The sequence below is a fragment of the Manis pentadactyla genome, chromosome 10 (genome assembly GCF_030020395.1).
Source record: "Manis pentadactyla isolate mManPen7 chromosome 10, mManPen7.hap1, whole genome shotgun sequence".
Lineage (NCBI taxonomy): Eukaryota > Metazoa > Chordata > Mammalia > Pholidota > Manidae > Manis > Manis pentadactyla.
Window position 1 is genome coordinate 94,546,033 of NC_080028.1, and position 21,130 is coordinate 94,567,162.

The following is a 21,130-nucleotide window of genomic DNA, read 5'->3' on the forward strand; positions in this document are numbered from 1 at the left end:
GAGCACGTCTGCAAGTGGGCATCTGCGGAAGCTTCTCCTCCTCGGTGCTTGTGCGTGGTGGCCTGTGGCCAGAGCCTTGAGTGTGTCCTTAATGCCAGCCCACGACTGGTGGCCCTGGATCCTGCTCTGGGACCTCGACCCTCTTCCCTGTGGTAGAAGCCCCTGCCCCCTACTCTCTACCTGCTGGCTGGGCTCCCACCACATACGTATGGATCTCTCGAACACTCTACCCCACATGGTTCTCGAGGTCTGGGCTGTCGTTTGCATTTCCCACTGATGTGGACACCCTTCCAGAATCCGGCCCCTCAGCTGCTTCTCCCCCGTTCCCCTTGTTATGGACTGAACTGTATCCTCCTCAATTTCATATGTTGTTGCCCTAGCCTGAAATATGACTATATTTGGAGATAGGACCTTTAAAGAGGTAATTAAGGTTAAGGGTGGGGCCTTGATCTAATAGGACTGATGTTCTTATAAGAGGGAGAGACACCAGGGGCTCTCCCAGAAGCAGATCCTGAGACAAGGATTTGAGTGGCGACAATTTATCGGGGAGAAGATCACAGGAGATTCCAGTAGGGAGGTGGGGGAGTGAGACGAGACGGGAAGGCAGCCAATAAGGAAAGGTGCCCTACTTAGCAGATTACCACAGTGGGCAATTGGGGTGCAGTCCCCCCGGAGACCTCTGGATGTGAACCAGAGCTGAGGGTCAGGAAGCTGGGCCGTCTGTGTTCTACCTGCCCTGTACCTGGCCACGAGGGAGCCCCCTGGTAAAGGACTCCAGGTGCATGCAGATGGAGGATGGAAGGGTGAGTGCCCAGGGATGTGACTGGGCACGGCCAGAGTCTACTGCATGTGGACTCCTGGGCTGCAACCAAATATCCTTTCACTGGGAGCAGGATGCCCCATTCTGTGCCTGCCAAGACCTCACCCTCAGGGCCTGTGTGTTACCTGCTCCAGGAAGCTTTCCTCCAACCTCCCTTCCAAGCTGGATGAATGGGGTGGCCCTCGTCCAGCTCCCAGAGAACTTTGTGCAGTTCTGAATCATCCTTTTCCACCTGTCTGCCTTCCTTCTTGGATGGTGAGTTGTTTTCATTCATTCTACAATAATTTTTTTACTCTCTGCACTGTGCTAGATGCTGAATCCAGAAACAAACTCAGCAGATGTGGTCTCTGCGTCCGGGAATGTACTGTTCAGTGGACAGAATAGACAGCTCGCAGAAAGTGATTATCCAATAAATGATTGATTATACCTGGGGCGTGGGCATGGATGGAAAAGTGCAGGGAGTTATGAGGAGGTGTACTGAGGGACTGAACGAGGCTAGGGGTCAGTCAGGAAAATCCTCCTTTAAAGAAAGTGACCTTTGCCTTTAACCTTGAAAGACAACCTGCTAGGTGTTCCCCGTTTATGCCTCCTCCCTTCCCCTGCAATTCATCATTCTCTGCCCTCCTTGGCCCTGCTCAGATCTTGAGGGGGGAGACATTAAGGGGTTTTAAGTAGGGGAATGATAAGATTAGAGGAAGAATTTATAAAGTCACCCCTGCCCAACCCTGGCTGTTAAAAGGAGAGGCACAAGCGGGCACCTGGAAGGCCAGTAAGAAGGCATCTTGTTTGTCTTCACAAACCTTCAACATAGAGACTGGAACCCATTTATTTAGCAAACGCTTGCTGAGTTCTTGCAGGTGCCCAGCTCTTGCAGGTGCCCTGGCGATGTCCAAGGCTCTGCAGACACATGGTAGGCAATCCCAGCCCTGCCCTAACTGAAGCTGGGTGGATGGAAATGAACCCCTCTGTCTGCCATCCCTGTGAGACCTAAACATCAGGGAGCTGGAGGAGCTCAGAAGAAGCTCAGTGCTAGGAGGCTTGGCCCAGGGCAGGGCAGCTGTCCTAGTTTAGGTCTAAAAGAAGCAGGGTGTAATCAAGAAAAGAAAAACATGTTTCCTGGAATCAGAAAAAAACAACCACACACACACCTTTTTTTGTTTGTTTGTTACCAGTTACCCCATTTATTCCACATTCTATGAGGCAGGTTTTATCATCCCCACCTTTTCATCCAAGGAAATCGATGTTCTGAGGGGGAGGTAACTTATTCAAGGTCACATAGCTAGTAGGTGGCAGAGCCGGGGTTCAAAGCCAGGTCTGTGTCATGCCTGTGCCCCATCCTGCCTCGGAGTGTCTTAGGGTCCTGTCCCCCGTCCTCCTCCCCTGAGAAACTGCCTAGAGGGTAGCCTGCCCAGGCTCTGTTCTGGAGCCAAAACTGTTCATAGGTAAGTAAGGATGTCAGAGAGAAGCGTGAAGAATGGCTGCATGGATAAGATGCAGCACGGACGCACGGACACTCCAAGGGTAGGCAAACTTTCAATGAGCTCGGTTCACAGCACCCAGAACACAAAAATAAACCACCAGTTGCGTGGGAGCCGTGCAGTGCTTCCCAGATTCTGAGTCCTGGGCAGGTTTCTCCATGTTGTTCTCAGAAAGGGTTACTGGGCAGTAATGATTGACAGGGCCTTACTGACAGCATCCTGACAGAAGAGCACACATTCCACGGGGCTTGTCATTACTCAGAAGTTAGAAAGCCAGGAAAGGAATGGTGAGATTTCCAGGGAAAGCCAGTCATAAGATATTTTTTTTCCTGAAATCATGGAATATAAAGTTCCAAAAGCCATATCCAGAAACAGTTTTTCCCCTTGGCAAAGCCGCAGGATTGGAGGTGGATGGGATGGGCTGGGAGCCAAGTGGGCAAGAGGAAGCTGGGGAGGGAGCGGTGCCCGGGCTCCTCTCCCTGTCCTTTGAGCTGAGTATCCGAGGAGTGTGCGCCTACCCTGCCCATGTGTGGCCAACAGCAAAATAATTTCCCCTGAAGCTTGCTTGTGTCTCAGGGGGATGCTGGATTGAAAGACCCAGATGCATGGATTTAGGAGGAGGCAGTCTGTAATGTACTCTGCAGGGATTTCCTGGAAATGGACAGACCTGTAAATCTGGCAAGTTAGATAACTGCCTTTTTAATAGAGGTTCACTCTGGAGAAACAAGGCATGGAATTATTTGGAAAAATAGCTTTGCAAGGGTTGAACCCTAGAGCTAGAACGGGATATATCAGCAGTCTGACAGTAAAACACTTACCAAACAAGCCTCCGGCCAGCACCTCTCCAGCAGATCTGTTTCAAGGAACAAGTGGGGATGGGGGGAAAGACAGAGAAGCTGCCTCTCTCAAACAACTGATCTGCTGGGGACAGCCGGGCAGGGACTCACATTGTCACATGGTGTTGATGCCGGGTTCTCTTGTTCACTGGGCTGAAGAATGAACTTCGCAAACACTCGAGGTAGGAGAGCAAGGCAGAGGCTTTTACTTAGAGAGAAAGCAAGAGGACAGAGCTCCTGGCTCAGGCCAGGAGGGGACAAGAGAGCCCCCCAGGGGATGCGACCTTTAGGGGTTTTAAAGGCAGTTGAGAGACAAAGTGCTAGGGATGTACACCTGCTAAGTGGTCCCAAATACCTTTGAAGAAACACTAAGTTTCTTATTAGTCTTCCTGGTTATTTACAAGAATTTTACTGCTCTGATTTCCTCCCAGGATAGCAGCAGCTTGGTCTGGGGGGATATCACTCCCAAAGGGGGCAGTTATTGTCTGTCTGTTAAGAAACTTACTTTTGAAATAATTGGGTTTTAAGATGGAATCATTCCTGTTTTTACTATGTTGTTTTGGGTTTGCTTGTTACATTGCCCAAGTTGCAACAAATCATTTGTTTGGGGCTGGAGGAAGAAAAGCGGCACTTGGGTAAAGTCAGAAAAATAAGCTGGGCCCCCCAGCAGGCCAAAGCAGATCTCACAATGGATTATCTTGCTTTTGTTTTTCTTTTCCAGAGGTCCTCACCCTACTCTGTCTAAACCTATAGTCCCTGTCTCAGTGTCCAGATGCTGTCCTCCTCTAAGATAGATGGAGCCTTGTTGAGCCCAGTGAGAAGGTTGGCTGGTGGAGGAGAGGAGGGACGGGGAGGGGCAGAAGCTCAGCAAAGTTCAAAGGCCTCAAACAAATATAAAACTTTTTCATGTCCCCACCTTTATTTTGCCACTCCTGCTGCCACCTGAAGGAACAGGTGAGACCATATAACACTGAATTCATTTTGGATTTTACAACATAATGATGTTATCTATGTATGTATTGTGAAATGACCATCATAGGTCAAGTTAACATCTATCACCCGCTGTAGTTACGTTTGTTTTCTTTGAGTGAGAACTTTGAAGATAAACTCTCTTATCAACTTTCAAATACACAACAAGGTAGGTATTGTTAACTCTAGTCACCAAGCCATACATGACATCCCCAAGACTTATTCATCTTTTTTTTTTTTTTTTTACAAGTGAGCTTGGAACAGAGGTGTCTTTTTTTTTTTTTAATTTTATTTTGGTATCATTAATCTACAATTACATGAAGGACATTATGTTTACTAGGCTCCCCCCTTCACCAAGTCCCCCCCACATCCCCGTTCACAGTCACTGTCCATCAACATAGTAAGATGCTCTAGAATCACTACTTGTCTTCTCTGTGTTGCACAGCCCTCCCCGTGCCACCCCCACATTATACATGCTAATCGTAATGCCCCCTTTCTTTTTTTCCCCACCCTTATCCCTCCCTTCCCACCCATCCTCCCCAGTCCCTTTCCCTTTGGTAACTATTAGTCCATTCTTGGGTTCTGTGATTCTGCTGCTGTTTTGTTCCTTCAGTTTTCCTTTGTTCTTATACTCCACAGATGAGTGAAATCATTTGGTACTTGTCCTTCTCCGCTTGGCTTATTTCACTGAGCATAATACCCTCTAGCTCGACTTATTCATCTTATAACCGGAAGTTTGTGTCTTTTGAACCCCTCCACCCATTTCACCCACACCCACCCCCTACCTCTGGCAGCCAAAAATATATTCCCTGTATCCCTGATTTCTTTTTTGGTTTTCAGATTCCACGTACAAGTGAGATCACACAGAATTTGTCTTTTTCTGTCTGATTTATTTCACTCAGCACAATGCTCTCAAAGTTCATCCGTGTTGTCCCAAATGGCAGGACTTTTTATGGCTGAATAATATTCCACTGTGTACACGACACCTTCTTTATCCGTTCACCCATCAGTGGACACTTAGGTTGCTTCTGTGCCTTGGCTATTGTAAGCAAGGCTGCATTGAATATAGGGTGCGGGGCCTGTCTTTTTTAGATTGCTATTTCACTTCCTTAAAATAAATACCCAGAAGTAGAATTGGTATTTCTATTTTTAATTTTTTGAGGAACCTCCATACTGTTTTCCATAGTGGCCTCACCAATTTGGGCAACTTTTTAAAGAACATAGATTTCTGGGCACCATTCCGGCAGAGACTAAGTCATCACATATGGAGTGGGCCCGGGAATATGCATATAAAGCTTCACAGCTGATTCTGAAGCCCAGCCAGGGCTGGGGGCCACTGGTGTGTGTCTCCTTCATTCCTTCTCCCACCCCTTGGGCTCAAAGTCTTGCCTCTGCTCTTTTCCTCTCCCTCTCTTCGATCACAATTGTACAGTTTGAAGCCCTAGCTCTGTGCTCTCCACAGGGCTTTTAAATCTGCTTTACTGAGCCATGTGACAGGTTTCGCTGGGGGTGGCAGGCTCTCCCAAACACAGGCCAACTTTGGCTTAACCTGGCCAAAACCAAACCCTGTCCCTCCCTGACCATAGCCAGCTCCTGGCGCCCACTCCATCTCCCCAGGTAGCTTGAGAGAGAGTGTAAGTGACTCTATGCATGTGTCATGCTGGTGGCCTGCCCAGAAGCAGGGCAGGAGACTGTCCACACACAGGGCATCAATGTCCAAGACTCATGTTCTAGAGCAAGGCCAGGCAAAGGTAGGCTGGGACTCTTGGTGGACAGTTCAGGTGCCCAGTGGCTGTCACCCAGGACCTCCTTTCCCCTGAGGCATTTAATGGCCACCAGAGAAATGAGGCAAGAGGAAGCAGGGGACTCAGAGCCTGGATGGAAATGCCACAGAAGTGTCCACCAGAGGTGAAGGGGATTAAGAGGTACAAACTTCTGGTTATAAGGTAAATAAGCCATGGAGATGTAGTGTACAGCACAGGGAATATAGTCAATAATAGTATAATAAATTTGTATGGTGACAGATAGTGACTAGACTCAGTGTGGGGATCATCTCATAATGTATAAAGATATCAAATTGCTATGATGTATGCCTGAAACTAATAGGATATTGTGTGTCAATTATTCTTCAATGGTAAAAAAAAATAAAAGAGTGTCAGCTGGATGCCCTGGCCACAGCAAGCCCAGCCTCAGCCTCTCTGGTTCCCAGCAGAGCTTGGGCATGCCCCTTCCTAACATTTATTGAGCCTTTACTACATGCCAAGCATTGAGCTAAGTGCCTCCCATGCACTGATTACCTTATTTAGTCCTCAAAGTCAACCTATGAAATCAATACTGTTATTATGCCTATTTTACAGATGTGGAAACTGAGGCCAGAGAGGTCAATTAGTTTTGTCTAGCACCACACAACCAGAAACTAAGAGTGCTGGGATCAAATCCAGGTCTGACTCCTGAGCCCAAATTGTGTCGCCTTTTTTGATCATTAACATCATTTGACTTGGTTTGGGTTTTCCCAGAAGTAGACCCCGAGACATGAGTTCAAGTGTAAGTAATTTATTTAGGAACTGCCAAGATGCCAGCAAGGAGGCAGGCAGCCAATAAGGGTGCATCATCAAGCTATCTGCTGCTTGGAAAACAGGGAAACGATTGGCAGATGGCACAGAGCACACACCCCAGGGCCATCCCAACCAAGGAACCAGGGACCCGGGCTGACTACACATCTATTCCCGTCAGCCATTGGCTGAGGGCTGCCCTGGGGCTGGTCAGTCTTTGTCATTTCTGGCCTGACATAGCACAGTAGCCTTTGGGGTAAAGCTCTTAGGTACAGAGATGAGATATTCCTGGTGTTTGAAGATGTCCAGAGCACATTGAAGTGATACAACCTGAAGAAAGGCTGTGGGCAGTGCATTGAATTTTTATCATAAAAGGGATAAATGCGCGTTGGCAAATGTTCAAACACCACAGAAAAGTACTGAAAAAATGTAGTTCCTCTATCCCACCCTTGCAGTCTAACTTGCCATAGATAGGCAACCACTATGCAAAGTTTGTGTGTCCGATCATATTTATATCTTGTTTTGCACCAATGGGATCGTATAGTACCTGCCCTTATGCACCTTGCTTTTTGTCACTTAAAAATATATGTGGCTGAATCTTACTACACTGATGGACAGTGACTGTAATGGGGTTTGTGGGGGGACTTGGGGAAGGGGGGAGTCTAGTAAACAAAATGTTCCTCATGTAATTGTAGATTAATGATACCAAAATATATATATATATATATGTGGCTGAAAAAATATATATATGTGGTTGAGTCCCCTGTGAGCAGACAATTGGGTTGTTTCCAGTTTTCTACAACTACAGATAGTGCTGCAGTAAACATCCTCGTCCACACAGGCACCTCTGTGCATACGTGCAGGATGTATTCCTGGAAGCAGAATTGCTGCATCAGCAGGTATGTGTGTTCAGCATTTTAACCCAGACGATCCTCTAAAGAAGCTGGCCAGGTAGACACCCACTCCTGCGAGCAGCAGAATGGAGGAGCACCAGCTTCTCCACCTCTCGGAGCTTCCCCACTCCACCGCCTGCTTCCGTGCTCCCACCATCCTGGCTGCAGCCATCCCAGACTCTGCAACTTCTCTGTGGCAATATATTAAGACCATCCAGATGAAAACAAACATGTTATTCATTCATCACTTATGTGATTGATTTGGCAGTATACTTGACTTTCTCTGGGGGGTCCTGAGTTGGAAAATGAGGAAAAATAGGAAGCTGGCAGTCATGGACCAAGTGGGGATGGCCCTGGGCTGGCCGCTGCAGAAGCTGTGGGGCAGGACTATGGTGTCTGGACATTGTCCACTTGTATTTCCATCTCTCATTCCTGAATGAGCTGGCGGCTCTCTTCTGTGCTTAGAAATATGCTCTTCTTTCCAGAGGGAACCTCAGTCACCATTCAGGCACCAACTTTGTGCTGAGGATTTCTGCAGGCTCCCTGTCCCCATCAGAACGTTCCCTCCTCTGTATCGTTTAGCACTATTCCTTATTCTGCTTTGTCCTGGAGCCAGAAGAACTTTAGCAGTGGCTGTGGGTATGTCTATTGCTAGCTTTCGCTGTACTCTGTGGCCTCTCAGTGCCTAAAGGCTTGTTTTGAATTATGGAAGGTTGCTCTGCCTCCACCTACAGAAAGACCAGCCCTTTCCACAGCTGTGACAGAGTGGGTGTGTAATTCTGGGAGGACGGGTCTCACACCGCTTCCCAGCACATCAAGCTCTAGTTGTGCTCTGCTTTAAAAACGTGCTCTTATTGGCTGCTTTCCTTGCTTTGTATTACTTCCCAGTTCCCCTGGTGTTATTCTTTTGGTTCTTCCCAAGAATAATATTTGCACTCAAATCTTTGTTTCAGGGTCTGCTTCTGGGGAAAACCCAGACAAAAATCAAAAAGTCTTATTATCCCCATTTTACAGATGAGGGAAACTAAGGTTCAGAAAGGTGACCTATTTCAAGGTCATGCAGCTTAGAAAGCATTATTGATATTAAACCCACACTGCTCTTGATTTGTGTGTATGTGTGTTATTTTTCTCCCTAGTTCTCTGAAACCAGAAACCATCTTTCATAATTTCATAGCCTCCTAATGCCTGTAACAGCTCCTTACATAATAATGTGTTCTGCTGAAAATGTTTAAAAAGTTCATCGAATCCAGCTGTGCATGTGTGTTTTTCCGAGGTCATAGCAGGACTCCCAAGAGCAGACCAAGACCACCTCTGGGGTGCCCTGGCTTCAGCCACAGATGGGCAACTCAGTATATACTCCCTGGGGCACACATAATTTTTGTTTTTGTTTTTTTTAACTTATAAGAGGTTTTTTTTTTTAATTAATTTTTTAATTAAGGTATCATCGATATACAATCTTATAAAGGTTTCACATGAGCCACATTGTGGGTATTACATTCACCCATATTATCAAGTCCCCCCCAACAACATCCCATTGCAGTCACTGTCCGCCAGTGTTAAGATGCTAGAGTCACTACTTGTCTTTTCCGTGCTGTACTGCCTTCCCCGTGCCCCCCCTACATTATGTGTGCTAATCATAAGGGGCATACACTCTCTTGTTCACACTCCAACCCTGTGCCCCAGGGAGACGGGAACAGGCAAGACACAATGACCTTCGAAAAGAAATCACATTTTACTTGGAATGTTATTTGAGAACAGCAAGTGTGTCTGTGCTCTTGACATACAAATCGCACAGTATCTCATGTATAGAGAGAAAATGCTGGGGCCCTTCTCTCCTGCTCAGCCCCCACCCCATTTCCCCCTAACGAACATATGGGGAAAGACCAGCTTTAAAGGCAGGGCAGTTCCCTGTCCCTAAAGCAGCATGGACAAGCCACGCCACACAGCAGAACTTCTCCTTGAAGCAGTATCTTCCCAAAGAAATGAAATTACCTGGGTTGGCCCTTCACCCTGATCCTCCAGATCCATTTCATTATAAAACCTTGAATTCTTGAAAATTTTGTTCACTGTATCTATCCCATGAGAGGCATACATGGAGGGCCAGGATCTGGCAGCAGCAAAGGGCCCTACCCTTTTGTTGGGTTTTTATTCTTTGGAACGCTGGAAGTGGGACAAACCTGGAGCATGCCCAACATGATGGAAAGCTGCATCTGTTGACAGGCCACCCATCCCCAGACAGATGGCCCAGAGACCCTACTGCAAAGCCAGGGGACCCATAGAAGCCAGCTGCAGGGTAAGGTGCAAGCAGAGAGTATCTACAGGTTGGGCCTCATGCACCTGGTCTCTGATGGAGCCTGGAAGTCAAAGAAGGGCCAGCTCCAGCTCAGGAAGAGAACAAATGGCTGCCATTGCCTCCTTCTGGAATCTTCTCCTCTAGCTCAGAGAAGGCAAGGGACCCAGGATGCTTGGAACTGTTGCTCACCCCCAGGAGCAGGCCTTCCTGCCTTGGGAATGTCCCGAGAATGATGCTAAGAAACAGAAACATTAGCTTTTCCCCTAATACTGCAGGCTCACCAGGCCCAAGTTCAGAGTTAAGGGCAGTAGTTAGATGAAGGTGGTGTTGGCAGAGCGTCTCTGGGCAGGCATTTGGGCTCTCATTGCCTTGACCGCAGTGGAGGCCTTCTTCCACTTGGTGCTCAGGTTCTTCATGTACCTCTGGACCCACTGCTGTTTGGGGTCACCGCACAGCTTCAGGCCCTTCTTGGTGGTGAAGCTGTGGGAAGAGTGGCAGGGCAGAGCTGAGACCCAGCCAGGATCTTGGACCCCTTTGCCTTATGAGGAGGTGGGTGTGGGAGCCCATAGATGACAAGCTGCTGCAGGGGCCTCCAGCCAGCCGCTGCCACCACAGCTCCTCTCTGCGTGTCTGCGTCTCTTTTGTCTCGGGGCCCACATTCAGCAACCTCCTGGTCAGGTGGGGAGGCGCAGCCCTGCCTTTAGATAGCACTGTATCTGAAGGGAGAGACACAGTCTCTACCCACAGGGGGGAGGGGAGAGTAGTAAATGTGTGGAAAATTCACAGGACAAAAGGCAGATATCTCTAGTTCACACGTGAGGTGAGAAGACGTGGTGGATAAGGAGTCAAGCTGGGAGGGGCTCTGGGATGCCTCTTTCCAAGCCAGTTCTGAGCTGGGGGCCGCCAGGCTATGGAACTGGGTCCAATGCTAGCGGCGCACATCACTAATCATACTAACATCCCAGGCCACTCTTTACAAAGTGAGTTCACACCTAGTGCCTTGTGTGAGAGGCAGCTATGAAGTTATTCGAAATAGCAGGTGACCTTGAGCAGGTCACCTTTCTGAGCCTCACTTACCCTCTGAAACTTGGGGATAATCATAAAGGTTATGATTATGGGATGGTCGAGAGGGTTAGTTAGATAATGTTCTACACCCCCAATAGTGCCTAGAATATGTATGGTGCTCCATAAATGATTGGTGACTCTGCAGCCTCTCCTAGTCTTGTGGGTAGGGAAGCTGAGGCTCAGAGAGGTGAGGTGGCTTCCAGGGTCCCAGGGCCCGGCCTCCGGACTTTATTTCCTCAGCGACCCTGGAGGCTCCCCTCTCTCTGCCCATCCCCTGCGGGGCGTCCAGGAAGAGGTGGTTACTCACATCACCCCTGCCTTGGGGCAGATGCTCCCACTGGATAACTGGTAGCTGAGCACTCGGCTCTCAGGAATTCTCTTGGAAATGAAGGACATGCAGCAGGAAGAGGGGATGACCATGGAGCCTGAAAGATGAGAGAAAGAAGAGCCACCTTCTTTCCCAGCCAGCCAAGGCTCTGATTTGGAGACCATCTCCTGTGAACACCTCCAGTGCAGCCACTGGGCTGCCCCTCCCCAGCATTCCCGTCCAGACCCAGGCTGGTCGGTCCTCTGCCCTCTGCTGTGCTACCCCAGCCATGCCTTCGGGGTGGCCGTCCTGTCCGGAGACCAGAGCTGGAGGTCCTGATGGAGGCAGCAGATCTTACCTGCAGGGGCAAAGTGGTGGGCACACAGGGCCAGGAGCAGGAGGTGGGCTACGATGGTCATAGGGCCAGGCATCTGCCAGAGAGCAGAGGAAGCAGCTCAGGGCTCAAAGCTGGGGTGCGGGAGGAGAGGGGCTGGGACAAGAGGCCTGGTTCCTTTCAAAGCACCCAAATGTCCCTCTGCCCTTTATAGGGGCAGCAAGCAGGAAACTTCCCCTGATACAGCCTCCCCTTGCTACCCGCTGACTTCCCTGAAAGTCCTAGAGGCTGCAGAGCTCTGCAAAGGGGAAGTTGTTGCCCAGCTGAGTCAGGGTTATTTGGGTGCTCTAAGAGCTGGGAGGGGGTGGTATTTCCTTGTCTAGGTGACATGTGAAAGCATTGCATGCATAGTCCAGAGGCTGATGGGGATCCTGGACATGCTATTTATTTCCTGTGGGATCCTGGATGAGTCACTCACCTTTCTGAGCCTCAGTTTTTTCAGGTGAAAATGGGTAAAGTCATCCTATCTCCTTCCTTTCACTGATTCATTGATTCATTCATTCATCAACCCTTATAAGGCGTGTACTATGTGCCAGGCTGCCAGTGGTGAAACGGCACACCTAAAAACTATTAAGGTGCCTACAGATGCTGTCATTGTTGGTCTCTATCCCCTTGGGCCTCTTTACCACATACATTGGCTCTTGGTGGCCTTGCATTCCCAGCTCCCAGGCTGCTGGAGCCTCTGCACCTAATCTATGGTTTCTAGGAAAGTACTTAGTCCCTGCAAACTTATATCCTCAGGGCAGTACTTCACCAATGTCTGCTGGAGGGATACAGACTTCAGGTCCCGTGTGACCTACACTGCTTCTGGAGTTCCCTGCGGGGTCGAGCCAGCTTCCTATCATGTGGCAGGACTTTGCTGACCTCCTCCCCTTCCGGGCCCATTTCCCCCTCCTCTGCTGCTTTTCCCTGGAAGCCCTGCCTAATAAACCAGCCGCCCACACATTCTCGTCTCAGGGTCTGCTTTGGGGACCCCAACCTGAGACAAGGGGTGTGCGTGGTGGAGTGGGAAACATAGGAAGAACTGGCCAGGTCTGCTGGGGGAAAAGTGGGACAATTACTTGGACTTCATGGCTGTGCTGAGCTTTGGAGGGTGGAAGGCGATGGTAACCAGACAGGGCTCTGTAAATCATCAGCTCCCTTCCTAGGGACTGAGGGGACGTTGTCAGGCAGAGTGGGTTGTGGCACCCGTTTCACTCCCCACCCCATCCCAGGATCCCAGGCCAGGACCCCATGTGCAGAGACTCTTGTTGCTGCAGCTTCCATTCCCAGGTCCCTTCCCACAAGTCCCTCACTTCCATGTTTCACAGAAACACTTGGCCTTCTCTGGCCTCCCTGCTCTGACCCCCCAGGTCACCGGAAACACACTGGGGCGGAGCACAGTGGCATATATCACCTGGATGACAGCCAGGTGTGCCTCTGTCTCCCATTTGACCTTGAACACCTTGAGATCAATATCTTATTTCTATGGCCCCCAAGTCCTGAGCAGATCACTTGTCTTACGGCCAGTGTTTGCAGAATGAGTATATGACAGATCAACTCTGAGTCACTCTTTTCGGAACCAAGGACTGCCATGTGGTCTCCGCCCAATGCCACTGGGCTCAGGTGTACCCAGGGGGGCCAGCAGACAGCTCCTCTGATCTCCTCATTGCCCATTTTAACAGAGTGAAAAATGCAAAGCACCTCCCAGCAACTCACTAGTTCTGTACCTTCACCTCATCAATCAGTGATAACAATCTTTCCCTGGCAGAGTTGGGGAGCATTAAATGTGAAGCCCTTTATACATGCGAGGGCTTTTCATGATACTATTTTATGACATTCTCTGACCTTTGCCCTTCAACAAGTCAGAGGTCATAGCCTTATTGTCTGTCTGGGGTTTTGACTCAGTGGGTGCTGGGAGTGGGGTGTGGCTGAGTAGAAAGGAAACGCTTGCTGTCGGTATGTTGCAACCAGAGTGGTATGGCCGAAGGTCATTGGGTGGGACGGATTGCAGTGAGGTGCTTCGCCCCTATTAGTAACATCTTTTAGGGGTCTTTCCAAAGCTATTCTTGGTGCTTTATTGGGGGAAGGAGGTGAGGCAGGGATTACAAGCTGCATTTTACAGAGAGAAAAACCAAAATCTACAAGAAGTGAGAACATACCATTGCAGAGCCACTTATATCAGCTCCCAAAATGAGAACCTGCAACTTTCTCACTTGAAGGGGCAGAATCCAATAGCCCAAGCAATTATTTAAAGTACAAGTGGGAGGAGCAGGTTCTAGAAAAGCAGAATAGAAAAAGAGGAAATAAAGAAAGGGGAGAGGAGGGGGAGAGGGAGGTCAAGAGAGCAGGTATAGACAGAGCAGACATGGGGCAGGGAGGTGGAGAGAAGAAAGACAGGCCGCGGAAGTGCCTGGAAAGCCCCTGGCTCCGGCTCAGACCCCTTTCCTCCCCAGCTGTGATTTCTCCATCTGAGAAGTGGGATGTTGGCCCCTTGCATTTCCCCAAGTGTGGCAGCCACATCACAGGAGATACAAAAACGTGCACATCTCATTTTAATTTAATTATGTCTCGTTACGGTTACCCTCTGTGATAAGGGGTTTTATATTTATGGTAGTGATACAAGATTTTCCTAAAGTAAAAAACATGAACTGACAGTAAGAAAAAAATGTAACAGAATAAATGGTATGCACATATAATGAGCTAAGAATATCTGAAGTCTGGGAAACCTGGCCATGGTGCCCTCTGGGGTCCTTTCCCCTCCAGGTCCTGGGCACCAGTGAGGCAGGTCCTGGAGAAGATGTGGGAGAGGGGAAGAGGGGACAGTGAGGGAAGCAGAGCTGAGCCCGGCAGGGAGCGGCGAGTGGCTGTCCTGCCCCCGCAGAACAGCAGCGGGGAGCCTGTCCTGGCAGCCTGTCCTGAGTGAGCAGCACCCTGAGCAGTGACGGGGCACAGAAACCAAAGCTGAGTGAAGTGGGACCCATGGGCAGCAGCTAGAGGGGCAAGGGGACTCGCAGGTACATCCTGCTGAGAAACCACTGAAAGGAACAGAAGTGACTTGGACAAGAAATGACTTTAGACACCTGAAGCCATGTCCCAGGGAGGGAGAATTGGCCTTGATGGTCCTAAAGAGTGCACAGGTGGGCAAGAGGCAGAGGGCTGTGATGTTAGGGTGGCGTGAACTGGGCTGGAGGGGTAGCAGATGGAGCAGAGCCCGCCCTGTCTATGAAATAGGGAAGTTCTTTAGATTCCCCCTCTCCACTAATTATCCCTAGTCTGTAGGCAAGGACGCTGAGCCTTAGGGGTCACGAGATGGTGGAGCTGGCATCTGGACTGAGTTCTGTCTGCATTCAAGCTTGATGTGGTGCCTCTCACCAGCGGAGCCCACCTTGATCCTGTGGGGGGCACGGCCACCCTGGTGTTGAGGTGCAGCGTTTAAGATGTCAGATCTGTGGTCTAGGACATGATTGGACCCACTTGCAGGGGGGATAGGAAGCGGATGGGGCCGGGAGGCCAAATGGAGTTTACCGCAGCCATCCAGGAAAGGGACAATGAGGGACTGGGGCAGGGGCTGGGGACAGTTTAACTTGGCTCCACTCTGCACATTAGATTTCCCTGAAGAGCTTGGAGGAGAGGGAAAGACAGAATCTGAGGAGCCCCTGGTACATTCCAGCTTGTGGGTAATAAGCACAGGCAGGTTTCTTAAGATCCACTTCACAGAAGACAGTCCAGAGCCCCTTTTTAAAGTCTTTCCTTAAACCCAGTAGCCATGGCCCAGTAGGATCAGCCTCTGGATTTGAGAATCACTTGTGAGGATTGAAATCTTAGCTCAGCTCTTTAGTGGCCAAGTTACTTAACTCCTCCATGCTTTGGCATTTGTGTCCTCATCTGTAAAATGGGAAATAACAACACTACTATCTACTTCATGGATCATTATGAGGATTGAATGCAATGATTTACGTCAAGTGTTGAGCTCCCTGTTTGGCATAGATCCAGTTATCATTCCTGTTTTTGTTACAACTCGTTTACAAGCTGATGAACTGACCAAATAATCTATAGGCTGTTCTGTGAGCTTTAATACATTATTGCATTTAACCTCAACTTTAAATTAGTGACCCTGTAGAGTAGCTTTATTCATTTCATTGTACAGAGAGTTGAAGTAACTTGCTCATGGTCACACAGTCCCTTACTCTACCTCCAGCTGTAGCCAAAATCTGAACCACCATTCAGGGTGTTGGAAATATGGGGATAGCAAGAGAGAAAAAGACTAAGAAAGAGAGGGAAAATGGGCAAGCTGATCCTAAAATTCACATGGAAGTGCAAGGATCCCAGAATAGCCAAACAATCTTGAAAAACATGAACAAAGTAGAGAAACTAACACTTCTCAATTTCATAATTTACTACAAACCAAAGTACTGAAGACAGTTTGGTATTGGCCTAAGTACAGACACACAGATAATGGAATACAGTGGAGACTCCAGAAATAAACCCTCATGTTTACAGTCAATTGATTTTTGTCAAGGGCACCAAAACAATTCAGTGGGAAAGAACAGCCTTTTCAACAGATGGTCTTGGAGCAACTGGATATCCATTTGCAAACTAATGAAGCTGGACCCCTATCTCACACCACATACAAAAATCAACTCAACATGGATCGAAAACCTAAATGTAAGGGTTAAGACTATAAACTCTCAGAAGGAAGCCTAGGTCTTTCTTCATGACCTTGGATAAAATAACAGTTTCTTTGACATGACATCAAAACACAAGCAAGCACAGAGAAAGTGGGCAAGTTGGACTTCATTAAAATTTTTTAACTTTTGTAAATCAAAGGATACTATCAAGAAAATGAAAAGCCAGTCCATGTAATGGGAGAAAATATTTGGAAATCATCTGATAGTTCTAGCATCCAGAATATATTAAAATGCTTACAACTCTATAATTTTTAAAAAAAAACAATTTTAAAATAAGCAAATAATTTGACTAGACATTTCTCCAAAGAAGAGATTAAAAAGGCCAATAAGCACATGAAGATACATTCAACATTATTAGTCGTTAGGGAAATTCAAGTCAAAACCCCACACACAGTCAAACTCACAATAAGATGATACTTAATACCCACTTGGCTGGCTATAAAAGAGCAACAAAATATAAATGTTGGCAAGGAAATGGAAACACTCATACATCGTTTGTGGGAACGAAAGATGGCGTAACCACTGTGGAAAAGTTTGGCAGTTCCTCAAAAAGTTAAACATAGAATGACAGCATGACCCCAAAATTCCACTTCAAGGTATATATAGATATATATACCCTAGAGAACTGAAAACATATGTTCACACAAAATCTTGCTAACGAATGTTCACAACATTATTCATAGTAGCCAAAAAAGTGGAAAAAACCTAATATCCATTAAGTGAAGAATAAACAAAGGCAGTAGATCTACACAATGGAATTTTATTCAGCCATAAAAAGGAATGAAGTATTAACATATGCATTATGTTAAGTGACAGAAATCAGACACAAAAGGCCATATATTATAGGATTCCATTTATAAGAAATGTTTAGAAGAGGCAAATCCTTAAAGACTTAAAGTAGGTAAATGGTTGCTGGGGGCTGGGAGGAGGAGGGAGTTGAGAAGTTTTCTTTTTGGGGTGATGGAAATGTTCTAGAATTAAACAGCAGAGAGGGTTGTACTAATTATGAATATGCTACTCAAATGTACACTTTAAAAAGGATTAAAATGATGAATTTTGTGCTATGTGGATTTTATCTCAATCAAAAATTAAAGAAGAAGGAAAGAGAAGAAGCTGAGGAAATGTTCAAAATGTTTGTTCAAATGGTGGCGCCTTGGTGGCTTTAAAGCCACTCCTAGTGTCAAAGACCTTACCTGCTTCCCTCCAGTGGCCTTTTACCCAGCAGTCTGATTTATCAGATTGAACCTGAAAGGGCACAGGTGGGTAGGGAGCAGCGGGTTTTTCCCCAATCCATCCCTACCCTGGACACACATCCTGGAAAGCAGGCAGAAAAGGAATCTTTCTTCGATGGGTTCCATGGCAGAGTCTTTAGCAAGTTGAAGTTTTAGTGTGTGCCCGCACTGCTAACCCCCCTCCACTCTCTCTCTCTGTCTTTTTCTTCCCTGGTGACCCCTCAGGTCCCAGTGCCCCTTACTCCTTCTATCCCTTCTGACATAAACCTAGTATTGAATACAATAAGAGGCATTCACTCTGTTTATAAGTGGCCGATAACTGCTTAAAATAAGAGGCTTCTTATAGTCTAAGACTACAAATGAGGACAGTGGGAGCTGGGTTTCTCACTGGCATTGAAACTATGGAGAGGGGAAAGGAGAGAATAAACCCAGGGATGTTAGATTGGAAGCAGAGGTAACAGTGTGTGTGTGTGTGTGTGTGTGTGTGTGTGTGTAAAATCGTTTAGAAATCATGCACCAATAGCAATGAGCTTACCTAGCAAAAACATTTCTCCTTGGAGAAGTGGTTGATGCCTGAGGCAGAGAACAAAGAACCTGAAACATCTTTCTGTGCCAGCAAGTTAAGAAAGTGCTCAAAGAATCATGAGGCGATGTCAAAAGGACACAAGAGGCAGCTCGTAGGAACTCACACTGGCCAAATCTGGGACAATTTGACCAGTGACAGTGATAGTGATGGACTGAATCAAATAAGAATCTATAAGTCTATAAATAAATAAATAAATGTGTTTTGTGTTAAATTGTGCCCCACCCCAACCACCAAGAAAATGTCTGTTGGAGTCCTAACCCCAGTATCTTAGAATATGACCTTATTTGGAGATAGAGTCTTTGCAGATACAGCAAGTTAAAATGAGGTCATTGGGGTGGGCCCCAATCCAACGTGACTGGTGTCCTTATAAACAGGGGAAATTTGGACACAGAGAGACACGCACAGAGGTAAGAAAACACGAAGACATACAGGGAGAAGATGGCCATTTACAAGCCAAGGAGGGAAGCCTGGAACAGAGCCTTCCCTCACCCTCAGAAGGATTCACCCCTGCCAACACCTTGATCTCAGTCTTCCAGTCTCCAGAATGGTGAGACATAAATGTATGTTGTTTAAGCACCGCCCCCCACCCCCTGACCCCATTTTGAGGTACTTTGTTATGTATGGCAGCCAAGCACTGTTGCAGGTAAAAAGAGAAAGCAGTACCTTTCAGTAGAATGCCAGCTAACACACAGAAGAAATGATGGAGTTAGACAATCAATTATCCAGGGAAGCTAAAACTAGTGGCTGAAAAAGTTTGAGAAATGGGATATTTACAACGTCTCAAAGTAGCTCCCCACACACTACAGGTTAAATCCAAACAAAATTAGTAACTCCATAGTGAAGAAACCTGGAGAACAATTTAAAAAAAAAACATGTGAGTCTTCCCTGTGAGGTTTAAAACTGGCTCGGGGGTCAAGGAGAGGAAGAGCCATGGTAGAGTGGAATGTTCTAGTCCCAGACCTGCTAAGACCTAGTGATATAAACTAGAGCAAATCTCTCACTTTTCCTCATCTCTGAAACAGGTTGGGGGAGATACTACCTGCCTCACATGGTCGTAAGAATCCAAGGATTTTACAGATGTGAGAGCTTTTACTAAACCTCAAAGCATGCTGCACCTGAAAGTCTTCACTATCTAGCAGGAATTTGAGCCTTAAGCTTAAGGAATAAAGCCCATTTTAGGCATTAGGCATCAGAAGAGAAAATACCTGGGGCCAGTTGGGTGTTTCTAGACCCCTAAAATTGGACCTCAAGATGATCTGTTCTGCTGGCCCTTGAATGGACTTCGAGGAAGATGGAAATTGACTTGGAAGACACAACCAACAGTATTGGGATCATCTTTTTCTTGGGATCTGGGGCTGGGGTCAGCTGGTTTAAGGTGTGTTTTGAGGGACTGAAAAAAAAAATCTCCCTCCTCACTGTACTAGTATGATACAGATCATTGACAATATCCCTCTAAATAATGCTTCCTTTGTTAAAAGACAAATGTGTTTCTTGGTAGGAATAACAAATCCCTCACACAAACCCACTAATAGAACTTAACCCAACTAGCCAGCCAGCCAGCCAGCCAGTCACTCACTGCACACTGCTTACACCAGGTGCCCTGCTCATCCCAGGCATACCGAGCGGAGCTATACTCAGGTGCTGCCCTTGAGAGACAAAGGCAATTATAATACAAGTGGTAGGTGCCCACAGGGAGGAGGAGTAACTGGCCAGTTTAGAGGTCAGAAGAAGTCAAAGAAAATTTCCAGAATGAGGTGCCTCCTGAGCTGAGTAAGGTTGATCGAGGTGGGAGGAATTGGGGGTGGGGGAATAGAAGTGGAGATCTGGTAGAGAGGGGTGTTCTAGACCCTCTCAGCTCTTCTGAACTCTTACCTGAACCTCTTATGATCCCCATTTCACAGGTGAGGAAACTGAGGCCCAGAGAGTTTAAATGACTTGCCCAAGACCCCAAAGTCATGATGGCACTACATTGTCCTGGTAAAGACTCTAGGCCCTCACCATGGTGCCAGGCAGCCCATTCTGTTCCACGGTGCTGATTCCAGCATGCTGAGTCACCTTCCTCAGTAGCTCTCCAATCCATCCCTTCCTGTGGACCCTCACTCTGCCGCCACCATTGCCCAGGCTCCATTAGCTCCCTCCTGGATTCTTGCCCCAGCCTCCTAACTGAAGGTGGCTGAAGATGGTCAGAGTGTCTGGGGTCCGAAGGAGTGGAGATGGCAGGAGGTACCAGGGGGATAGATGGGCGCTGGGGTGGGGAGACAGGGCATTCAGGAGAGCAGACTGGGGGTGTCACCACTGCCTGTGGTGCCCTCTCCGCTTGCTACCAAACATGCACACAGTCCCAGAGGACTGGGAGCCACTTACCTAGAGATGACAAAGTGACAGCCTCAGCACCGTGCAGAAATGTTTCCCCTCACTTTGCTCAGGTGGCAGGGAGAATGGGAGGAGAGCAAAGGTCCCCAGGCCGGGAGCAGGGCCTCTGCACATCTTACCTTTGTTTGTGCTGGAAGTTCAGGGGACCAAGGTTCACAAGGGCTCTTGAGAAGCTGGCTTCATGGCAAAAGGCAGAATCTGAAGGAGTAAATGTAGTGGCGGGAGACCATCCCCACCAGGACACATAATGAGCCCATTGTTAGGATGGACTCCTCCCCCATACATCCCTGAGCCTGGTCTTGGAAGGGGCGTGGCCCTGAGTGGGGCATGAGGGGCAAGTGGCAATTATGGGGCAACTTGTCCTTTGGTCTCCTGGTGGGAAGGCTTCCAAGAGCGCAACTTAACAGGAACAGAGGAGCACAGATAATGGCAGGACCTGAGGGCACTGTCAGCCAGCAGCCCAGGCCGCATGGTGAACTGGAGCTGCCAGACAGAAGAGGCCCAAGGCATACCCTTGGGTTTCTCAGTATCACTGCTGCCTCCTTGTTGTTGGGGCCCCAAGGGGAGCAGAGCAGGGGTCAAGAGGCAAAGCTCAAAGGAGGAAGACATTTGCGGCAGGCAAAGTCATCCAGAGACAGATCCGACCTCCTTGGATGATAATG

At 47.9% G+C, this 21,130-nt stretch overlaps 1 protein-coding gene across 2 annotated transcripts; it reads right to left on the reverse strand.

The window, feature by feature from the left end:
• Nucleotides 1-8,951: 8,951 nt before the first annotated feature.
• Nucleotides 8,952-20,720, reverse strand: CCL24 (C-C motif chemokine ligand 24). 2 transcript variants are annotated; one of them, XM_036905437.2, is made up of 4 exons: nt 20,588-20,720; nt 11,572-11,644; nt 11,214-11,331; nt 8,952-10,321 (listed from the first exon to the last, which is right to left on the reverse strand). In XM_036905437.2, the coding sequence occupies exons 2-4, from the start codon at nt 11,642-11,644 to the stop codon at nt 10,153-10,155; spliced, it is 360 nt and encodes a 119-aa protein (XP_036761332.1). In that variant the 5' UTR covers nt 20,588-20,720; the 3' UTR covers nt 8,952-10,152. The 2 variants fall into 2 exon arrangements, with proteins under 2 accessions (XP_036761332.1, XP_036761333.1); XM_036905438.2 differs by lacking the exon at nt 20,588-20,720 and adding an exon at nt 20,460-20,504.
• Nucleotides 20,721-21,130: the final 410 nt, after the last annotated feature.

What these genes read in the sequence shown, in the direction of transcription:
- CCL24 (XM_036905437.2), bottom strand. Translation starts at nt 11,644, where the DNA reads ATGCCTGGCCCTATGACCATCGTAGCCCACCTCCTGCTCCTGGCCCTG. An exon ending in CCACCACTTTGCCCCTGCAG is followed by an intron (nt 11,332 to 11,571) that starts GTAAGATCTGCT and finishes CTCATCTTTCAG; the next exon opens with GCTCCATGGTCATCCCCTCT. An exon ending in TGCCCCAAGGCAGGGGTGAT is followed by an intron (nt 10,322 to 11,213) that starts GTGAGTAACCAC and finishes CTCTTCCCACAG; the next exon opens with CTTCACCACCAAGAAGGGCC.